Genomic DNA, 11,158 nt, shown 5'->3' with positions numbered 1-11,158 from the left:
CTGACATTTTCAACAGTAAATCAACTAAACGAGATCAAGCTGACATATTCTACAGTAACACGACAGAACGAGATCAAGCTGACATATTCTACGGTAGCACGACAGAACGAGATCAAGCTGACATAGTCTACGGTAACACGACAGAACGAGATCAAGCTGTCATATTCTACAATGTAGCGAAAGAACGAAATCAAACTGACATATTCTACAGTAACGCAACAGAACGAGATCAAGCTGACATATTCTACAGTAACGCAAAAGAACGAGATCAAGCTGACATATTCTACATTAACAAAGTTAGCGAGATCAAGCTGACATATTCTACAGTAACGCAAAAGAACGAGATCAATCTGACATATTCTACAGTAACAAAGTTAGCGAGATCAAGCTGACATATTCTACAGTAACACGAGAGACAATGTGAACAAAAATAATGTAAATCAGGAAGTAAAAGTGTTCCTACGTCGCCACAGATATAAACAAGGACGTCTAGAAATCGTCGAATAATTCCGGGTAATTTTGTGAAGTGAAGTACCGTCATGGTCATCCTGGAATGTGACATCAATGTAGAAAAAACACATCATATTCTCGTGTTTTTGGTGTTGTGGTTTGATCATTATTGTTACTGTCTCTGTTGTGTGTTTTTTGTTTTGTTTTTTTACGGGGAATAGCCCACCCAGACACAGGTCATCGACCTACAATGGGGCCTAGGGAGAGAAAAAATAAGAGTAAAAAGAAATTAAAAAGAAAAAAGAAAAATATTATGTTAATATATTCCATGAAGTTGCCGGAAAACCAACTTTATGAAGTGAGACACATTGTATGAGTATGGAAACATAGAAGGCATAGCATTTCACAGTTTGGCTGTGTGAGGAAAGAAGGATGTACTATAACGGGTTATTCTAGTGTGACCGACATCTACTGTACACAGAAACGGTGAGCACCACGGGCGGGCAAGAAGTGTGTTACGAGTCCAAGGCCTTGCCGGCGGTACGCAGGATGCCAAATCCACCGAACATTGCCAGTTAAAGTATCTGTAAAAGAGAGAGAGTGAAGCAAAGTTGAGGCGGAGAGAAAAGGGAGAGAGATTATCAACTAGAGGAGTAGAGTTAATGAGACGAAGTGTCTTTCATTCCATCTTATCTAACAGTTGGACAGAATAAGAGCCACCCCAGATATGAGAGCAGTACTCCATGTTAGGACGAATGAATCCCTTATAAACTTGAAGCAATTGCTCAGGAGTGAAGTAGCTACGGCATCTGTACACCATTCCCAGCTTTCGGGAGGCAGCTTTAGCATTGTTGTGGATGTGTGGCTGCCATGATATATTAGAGGAAATGGTGAGGCCTTGCATATCTGTTTTAGAATTTGGCAGAATGATTGTCCTGAAATGTGATTGGTGGGAGATCATCTAATATGGATTTATATAATTGGAAAATACTGTATTTTATTACTATTGAATTTAACCACGTTTCTACCTCCCCATTCGGAGATGTTGCACAGATTCGCCTTGATAGATGAAACAATATTAACTCTAGAAACAGATCTACTTTGAGAATTATGGGGAAGGAAAGAATGTGAAGAAGATTGAAGATTAGAATTATCAGTGTAAGAATGAATAGAATTAGTCGTAGTGTGAAGTAAATCATTGATAAAAAGAAGGAAGAGAGTAGGTGAAAGAACAGAACCCTGTGGGACACCTGTATTGGTAAAGAAAGAGCGAGAGATCGATCCCTCGGCAACAACTGCCATGGATCGGTTCTCAAGGAAGCTAGAAATTAGAGAACAAAGTGAGGGAGAGAAACCATAAGAGGGAAGTTTAGAAAACAAAGACTTGTGCCATACCCTGTCAAATGCTTTGGAGATGTCCAGGGCCACGACGAAAGTTTCCCCATAATCCCTAAGAAAGGATGACCAAAGATGGGTGCAGTAGGAGAGTAGATCACCAGTAGATCACGCCTGGCGTTTAGGGTGACGGGGAAAATGAGAGTTTAACGAAAATCTTAGAGAGGGATGAAGTTAGGTCAATGGGACGATCGTTAGGGGGATTGGAATGGTCACCCTATTTCGGAATGGGCTGAACCGAGGCATGCTTCCAAGAAGAAGAAAAAGTTTGGGTTTTGAGACAAAGGCGAAAGAGGCAAGCAAGCACAGGGGCTAGAGCTTCAGCACACTCCTTCAGAACAGGAGGGGGTATTCCGTCCGGTCCAGGCACCTTACCCACATCCAACCTGTATACAGTTGCATCATTATTGTTGTGTTATTGAGACTATATTGTGTTGTGAATAATATTGATGTAAGCTGATAAATACGCTGATTATTTTACATTATTCGCAATTACAAACTGCTTAAGGTTTTAAGTATACATAGTAAGCTTTATTATACTTTGTGTGTGTGTGTGTGTGTGTGTGTGTGTGTGTGTAAGAGTGATATATATATATATATATATATATATATATATATATATATATATATATATATATATATATATATATATATATATATATATATATATATATATATATATATAGAGAGAGAGAGAGAGAGAGAGAGAGAGAGAGAGAGAGAGAGGAACATAGTTCTGAGGAACATCTGAATGTACTTTATATACATCAATAAATAGTCTCCGTTCGTGTGAGGAAGTAAATAAGAACATTACTAGTAAAGATAATCATAATTTATTGCCATCTGCACATAGATACAAGTCTTGAAGGAAAAAAATCGTTCAAAAACCTTAATTAAAGGTCAGTGTTTATTAACTACTCTTTATATATAGGGTATTTTGAAGTTTTCCTTGTTGGGTATAATGTGTGATAGCAGCCTGAAGGTCAGTGTTTACTTTCTGTGAGGAGGTAAGTAGCTTTGGCTGATGGTTCCTGTTAAGCTATTGCCAGTCGGTTCATTGAAGTAACTGCTGGAGCCTCCTCCTGAAGAGAAGCCTCCGCCTGAATTGAAGCCTCCATCCGATGTGAAGCCACCGCCAGATGTGAAGCCACCGCCAGATGTGAAGCCTCCTGACTGGCTGTCAAAGCCACCCCCAGAATAGCCATCGCCGAAGAAACCATCGTGGCCCCCGAAGGTGTTGCCTGAAGACCCGTATCCATCACCCAAGGCCCCGACGAAGCCTCCAGCTACTCCCGAGTTGAAGTCTCCTGAGAAGCCTCCCAGTGATCCTCCGTTGAATCCTGATCCTCCGCCGTAGACTGAGTTACTAAATGATCCTCCGCCAAATCCACCAGAACGTCCTGCGCCACGGATTATGAAAGATCCTCTACCATATCCTCCCAAAGTTCCTTCGCTAAGGACAATAGAGGATCCTCCACCATGTTCACCTAAGGATCCTCCACCATTGACAATAGAAGATCCTCCTCCATACCCTCCAGAGGATCCTACGCCATATCCTACAGAAGATCCTACGCCATGGCCTACTGAAGATCCTACGCCATGGCCTACTGAAGATCCTACGCCATGGCCTACTGAAGATCCTCCACCATATCCTCCAGAAGATCCTACCCCATGTCCAACTGAAGATCCTCCGCCATGTGCCACTGAGAATCCACCTCCACAGTGGCTGCCGTGGCAGGCGGACGAAGTCATCCCCGCTAGGAGAACAAGAAGGAAGGCCACCTGGTATCTCTGTAAAAGTAAGAAAGTGCCAGATTTATGGATAATGGAAGATGTTTGCCTCGAGACATCTTCTACACAAACTCTCATCAGTGTCTGAGTTTCACTTCCTCCTCACTTTTTCTGTTTAACAAAAATAAGTTTCAGAATAACTGTGAAATTGTGATCAGCTTCAGAAGAGAAAGAGTTGTGTTCATAATGAGAATTTTCTAATTTCGTGGATTTTTGTGTGTATGTTGACTTTTGAGTTAGCGGTCAACAGTAAGTGATATTTGTAAGTATCGTAAGGTATTACATTTCTCACGTGATAACCAAGTACTTCTGTATATATATATATATATATATATATATATATATATATATATATATATATATATATATATATATATATATATATATATATATATATAAATATATTTCATTCGCCCAATAAAGCACGCGGACTTCTACATACAATCAACACCTCAACCCGCCAGGATTAGAACCCACGGCCCACAAGCCTATGACTGTCATAGGCTTGTGGGCCGTGGGTTCGAATCCTGGCGGGTTGAGGTGATGATTGTATATATATATATATATATATATATATATATATATATATATATATATATATATATATATATATATATATATATATATATATATATATATACATAATGGTTGTCCCACGTGTAACGAGAATAACGGGCCTAAGGGCCACCTATGTATGAATTTGTTTAAAGTGTAGAAGCAGTCGTCAACCACACCCTGAATTAACGAGTTGCATGACCCAGTGTCAAGGAATAGTCCGAGAAGACCGGACAACTCACCAACTGCAATGGCTAACCGATACCCCTGAACACGATCCGTAAATCGATTAACAGCCAGGTTCCTAATTGCTATTGTGAAGACAAAGGCAAAACTTGCACATAGTTTCACACTGCCCGGGGATCGAAGCCGGGTCCGTTCACTTGCGAGGCGAGCATGCTGACCATTACACACACACACACACACACTGGTGCCTTACCATGGTTGGTGTTGTGGAGGATACTGATGATAAGACTGTAATCCGTCTTTATATATGCTGGACCAGCGGGCTGAAGGTCACGTGACCACCAACATAGCTTCACAAGGAAGTTGAAAACGTTAATATCATGATAAATGAAGGACGGAGTACTAAGAAAAATGATAAATGAGCCAGCCTGATGTGTGTTGATATGCAACACTTATAGCACGAGGAAGAAACACTAAGGTCCGGTGTATATGTGAGTAGTGTGTCCACAGGTTAACGGAAAAATATATAAATATAAACTTGGACATATTTATATGATGATTATTCTTGTCTTTATATACACGCACACACACACACACGCAATCACACACACACACACACACACACACACACACACACTGGGCCACCAACAACCATGTCACCATCAACCATACCAAGACCATGGTTATGCACATCAACCTCTCCTCCGACATTGTCCCACCTCCCTCCATTACCCTAGGTCCGAACACACTCCAGGTTGTAGATTCCACGAAGCTCCTCGGCGTCACCATAGACAACAAACTAAATTGGAAACCACACGTCAGTGAAGTTGTCAAATCCTCCAGTTTCCGTCTCCACCTCCTCCGCCGACTCAAGTCCCTCGGAGTTCCCGCACACGAGCTCCTCAGTGTATACACAACATTCATACTTCCCAAGCTCACCTATGCCTCCCCCACCTGGTCTTCCTCTCTAAATGCCACACAACGTAAACACCTAGAAAAAGTGCAAAAGAGGGCATGCAAGATTATTCTCTCCCCTTCCTACACCACATATCAAGAAGCGCTCAACACACTGACCCTTTCGACTCTCACTGACCATCACCACGGCCTCATCTGCAAATTTGGTAAGAAGCTTCTACACCATCCCCGACACCGGCCCCTACTACCACCTGACATCCCCTGTCCGAGAATTGCTGTTCGACACCACAACCGCATCCAGCCCATACGTGCACGAACTGATCGCTATAAGAACAGCCCAGTCCCAACCATTGTAAAAATCATCAATAACATGTAATAAATCAGTGTATTCACTCCCAGTAAACACTGCTCCCTACACTGTCACTATGTTGAAATGAACTGTAGTTTGAGCTGATCCCCATCTAAGTTACTATATGTCTTATTTGTGTCACTTATGTCACTTGTATATTATTTGTAATTCGTAACCCATTCCCCAAATATGTAACTGTATATTTTCAGCCTTCTGGCTGCCAAGCTCTTTCAATAAACCGTTAATTATTATTATTATTATTATTATTATTATTATTATTACACACACACACACACTCACTACTACTACTATAACTATTTTGATGTGATTCGGAATCAAGTATGACGATCATCCAGCTATATATATATATATATATATATATATATATATATATATATATATATATATATATATATATATATATATATATATATATATATATATATATATATATATATATATATATATATATATATATTATTTAAAATATCGACGGTTCTAAGTCATTAAAGAAATTGTTATTTAAGACAAAATTAGATAAACACTGGGAAATAGAATAATGTGTACTGATGTTGGTCACCCACTACATGGGGATGAATCCTAAAAGGAAGAAAGACAGTTACTGTAAAGTTTATTTTGAGGTGAAGGAGAGATGAACACATCTATTGCTGTCTCGAATAGCATCTCATGTTTATGTCTTCATTATATAAATTTCCTAAACACACACGTGTTGTGAAACAATTAAGGAAGAAACCTCTTCCAAGCCTTCATCACGGTTATTTTGTCTGGTACTTAGTAGACACTTGTGTTCAGTACATTTGTTACATTATTATTTTTTATTTTTTTATTCGCTCTTTTATTTTGGGAGACAAAAAAGAGGAAGTCGACCATAACTTATGTAATCAATTACTTCACCTTCGAAATTAATATTGTGTTTGAGTTGGTACTGGCGGCTGTTGGGGACGCATTATAAACTTATCCCTATCACGAATACTCGCACAGGACTATTTCGTTTACTGCAGCAGATATATTTACAAATAGAAGAAAATCGCCTTGAATCAACACTACATATAGAAAATGATAGATGGTTCTGACGCGTTGTTTTATATGAGCGACTTATCGGTCATGTGGTGACTCATAATCCAACAAGCAAGATGACATAATACTCTTGAGTACAATGTCACCGTACTCAAGGGTTGAAGTCATCGTACCCAATAGGTTAACAGGTAAATTAACTACAGTAATGGGGGTTTGTATCGCACCCAAGGGGTTAAAGGTTCTTCTTGGAGATTCACGAAAAAGTGATCATTTAGAAATACAAAACAAAACTGACAAGAGTTAATGGATCATTTCAAGATTATACACCCGAACGCTAACCTAACCTAACGTAGCCATACCTACCTTAAACTAAACTAACCCAGCTTAACCTAACCTTACCTAACCTAACCTACCTTAAACTAAACTAACCTAACCTAACCTAACCAAACGTAACCTAACGTAGCCAAACCTACCTTAAACTAAACTAACGCAACCTAACCTATCCTAACCTAACCTAACCTAACCTAACCAAACCTAAATTACCTTAAACTAAACTAACCTAACCTTAACTAACCTAACCTACATTAAACTAAACTAACCTAACCTAACCTAACCAAACCTAACCACACCTAAGCTACCTTAAACTAAACTAACCGACACTCAATTAACGTAACGTAACGTAACCTAACCTACCTCAAACTATCCTAACCTAACCTAGCCTACCCTAACCTAACCTCACCTAACCCAACCTAAGCAAAAATAACCCCCAAATTTGGCGCTAGGGTGGTTAATATTCATGGGAAATAAATTACGACCTTCAATCTACAGGCGATTCGAAATGAATGTAAATTAGAATAAACTGATCCATCTTGTCATTACTTGTTCGACTTTACAACTGAGATAAAGTATTATTAATAATATACAGGTGTTTTTATAATACTGATACACTGATGTTAGGAAATATATAAATGATTAAGTACAGATAGGAAAAATGAGTCGAGTTAATGATGAAGAAAATATAGTTGGAAAGTTTTTATTATTATTACTATTATTATTATTATTATTATTATTATTATTATTATTATTATTATTATTATTATTATTATTATTATTATTATTATTATTATTATTATTATTATTATTATTATTATTATTATTATAATTATTATGATTATTATTATTTATATTATTATTATTATTATTATTATTATTATTATTATTATTATTATTATTATTATTACTATTATTAACCCCTTTCATAATTAAACATGATCATTAGTACTTATTGCTAATTTTGCCAGTGATAAGTGTAATGATATATAGTTCAAGAATATTTTTATAGTTTTCAAAAACTAAAATTCAGTATATAAAGAAAGCTCTATTGCCACATGTATCTGTTAAATAAAGAATAAGGTAAAGGTTTCTGTGGGGTCTATGATCAGTAAAGATATACACGATCTTAATCCCAAGCAGAGACGAGACAGAAATACCACTCGTATACAAACTAATATAATCCATTAACTTTTATGTAGATCAGTTTGGGGAGGATGAAAGATATCATAGTGTTTAAAATGATGGAATATTTTATTGAATATTTTTTTCATGTAGAAGAATCTCTATGCTTTCCTTGTCGGTTATGAGGTGTGATAACAGCCTGAAGGGTCACTGTTTACTTTCTGTGAGGAGGTAAGTAGCCTTGGCTGATGGTTCCTGTGAAGCTGCCACCAGTTGATCCACTGGAGTAACTGCTAGAGCCTCCATCTGATGTGAAGCCACTGCCAGATGTGAAGCCTCCTGACTGGCCGTCAAAGCCACCCCCAGAATAGCCATCGCCGAAGAAAGCATCGTGGCCACCCAAGGTGTTGCCTGAAGACCCGTATCCATCACCCAAGTCCCCGACGAAGCCTCCAGTTACTCCCGAGTTGAAGTCTCCTGAGAAGCCTCCCAGTGATCCTCCGTTGAATCCTGATCCTTCGCCGTAGACTGAGTTACCAAATGATCCTCCCCCAAATCCTCCTGAAGATCCTCTGCTAAATCCTCCTGAAGATCCTCCACTAAATCCTCTTGAAGATCCCCCGCCATATCCTCCTGAGGATCCTCCGCCATGGACTATGGAGGATCCTCTGCTAAATCCTCCTGAAGATCCTCCACTAAATCCTCCTGAAGATCCCCCGCCATATCCTCCTGAGGATCCTCCGCCATGGACTATGGAGGATCCTCCGCTAAATCCTCCTGAAGATCCTCCGCTATATCCTCCTGAGGATCCTCCGCCAAGGACAATGGACGATCCTCCACTAAATCCTCCTGAAGCTCCCCCGCCATATCCTCCTGAGGATCCTCCGCCATGGACTATGGAGGATCCTCCGCTAAATCCTCCTGAAGATCCTCCACTAAATCCTCCTGAAGATCCTCCGCCATATCCTCCTGAGGATCCTCCGCCATGGACTATGGAGGATCCTCCGCTAAATCCTCCTGAAGATCCTCCACTAAATCCTCCTGAAGATCCTCCGCCATATCCTCCTGAGGATCCTCCGCCATGGACTATGGAGGATCCTCCACTAAATCCTCCTGAGGATCCTCCGCTATATCCTCCTGAGGTTCCTCCGCCATGGACTATGGAGGATCCTCCGCTAAATCCTCCTGAAGATCCTCCACTAAATCCTCCTGAAGATCCTCCGCCATATCCTCCTGAGGATCCTCCGCCATGGACTATGGAGGATCCTCCACTAAATCCTCCTGAGGATCCTCCGCTATATCCTCCTGAGGTTCCTCCGCCATGGACTATGGAGGATCCTCCGCTAAATCCTCCTGAAGATCCTCCACTAAATCCTCCTGAGGATCCTCCGCTATATCCTCCTGAGGATCCTCCACCATGGACTATGGAGGATCCTCCGCTAAATCCTCCTGAAGATCCTACGCCATGACCTACTGAAGAACCTCCGCCATGTACCACTGAGGATCCTCCGCCACAGTGGCCGCCGTGGCAGGCGGACGAGGTCATCCCAGCCAGGAGAACAAGAAGGAAGGCCACCTGGTATCTCTGTAAAAGTAAGAAGGTGTTAAACGAGGAACTTTCTTTGGCTCCTTGTATTAAATCATCGCCAGCATGAGCAGTCACCAATGGCTGATGTTCTCTTTCACCCTGCTTGTAGAAGATAGAGTATATGGAAAGAACCTTTCCTTACAATATATAGAAGTGGCGCCCTTGTTGTGTACATGGATAAAATATTTCCAGAAGAGTTTTTTGTATGCAGTTTTTTTTTTGTCCTCACGTGATAGTGAGTGAAATTTAGGTACTACATATCTATGCAATCAGTGTGTCACATGTACACTAATGTATGTATGTATGTATGTATGTTTTGCTTATATATATATATATATATATATATATATATATATATATATATATATATATATATATATATATATATATATATATATATATATATATATATATATATATATATATATATATATATATATATATATATATATATATATATATATATATATATATATATATATATATATATATATATGGAATGTGAATGTAATTTTGTTTTGATAAAAGAGAATAGATGACTTACCATGGTTGCTGTTGTGGAGGATACTGACGCTAAGATTCTAGTCAGTCCTTATATATGCTGGACATCTGGGCTGAAAGTCACATGACTAATGACACCGGGATTCATGTACCGGTTCACGTAGAAGGCAAGAACGATATTATTAAGATCCAGCGAAGGACAGACAACAAAGAATGATAAGTTCGGCAGGAGTGTTGGTTGACCTAGAGCACTGAACAGCACCAGGATATCACTAAGATTTACCAATGTATAATTTTGTGTTTATATACATAACTGTACATATATACATTTGTGATGATTAGGTAGAAGGAAAAATAGGCAAATAGGTTATTCAGTCAGGTTAATTAAATATACATCCACATTATACCGATAACTTCTATGCATTTTTTTTTTTTTTGCCGGTTGGGGAAACTCTGGCCATAGACGATCACATAGCTTCTCATAATAAATACTAATTTACAGTCTCAACGAAAACGTAACCTAACCTAACCTAAACTAACCTAACCTTATTTAACGTAACGTAACCATACCTATCCTAAGGTCAACAATTGCGTTATTACATCAACAAATAAAAATTATGAGAGATAGAACTGTCTGTGTTATGAGCTATCTTATGATGGTAAACGACGTCTGAAATGAAACAACAAATTTTATCATGACGCAAATGAACAATAAGACAGAAGGAATATAGCTGGAGATAGATGAACTTATAAACAAACAAGGAAGGAGACAACACAAAATAGATAAATTGGAGATAAAGAGAATAAACGATAAATGGAGAATGGCAAGGGAGAAAAATTTAATAATACCATAAACGATAAAGTGCTTAAGAAAATCGAAATAAGGGAGAGAGCATAACGAAGTCAATATAAAAAATACAATGTATGTAACAGGC

The 11,158-nt window shown here is 38.9% G+C and overlaps 2 protein-coding genes across 2 annotated transcripts; both read right to left on the bottom strand.

Moving 5' to 3' along the window:
* Positions 1–2,662: 2,662 nt before the first annotated feature.
* Positions 2,663–4,646, bottom strand: LOC121862564 (keratin, type I cytoskeletal 9-like). The gene is made up of 2 exons (XM_042360871.1): positions 4,631–4,646; positions 2,663–3,636 (listed from the first exon to the last, which is right to left on the bottom strand). Exons 1-2 carry the CDS (start codon positions 4,631–4,633, stop codon positions 2,836–2,838), a joined length of 804 nt encoding a protein of 267 aa, XP_042216805.1. The 5' UTR covers positions 4,634–4,646; the 3' UTR covers positions 2,663–2,835.
* A 3,598-nt stretch (positions 4,647–8,244) lies between these two features.
* Positions 8,245–10,282, bottom strand: LOC121862563 (loricrin-like). The gene is made up of 2 exons (XM_042360870.1): positions 10,267–10,282; positions 8,245–9,719 (listed from the first exon to the last, which is right to left on the bottom strand). The coding sequence occupies exons 1-2, from the start codon at positions 10,267–10,269 to the stop codon at positions 8,349–8,351; spliced, it is 1,374 nt and encodes a 457-aa protein (XP_042216804.1). The 5' UTR covers positions 10,270–10,282; the 3' UTR covers positions 8,245–8,348.
* Between the last annotated feature and the right edge of the window lie 876 nt (positions 10,283–11,158).

Source organism: Homarus americanus, unplaced genomic scaffold, assembly GCF_018991925.1.
Source record: "Homarus americanus isolate GMGI-L3 unplaced genomic scaffold, GMGI_Hamer_2.0 scaffold31037, whole genome shotgun sequence".
Classification (NCBI taxonomy): Eukaryota; Metazoa; Arthropoda; class Malacostraca; order Decapoda; family Nephropidae; genus Homarus; species Homarus americanus.
This window is presented reverse-complemented; position numbering and strand designations above follow the sequence as displayed.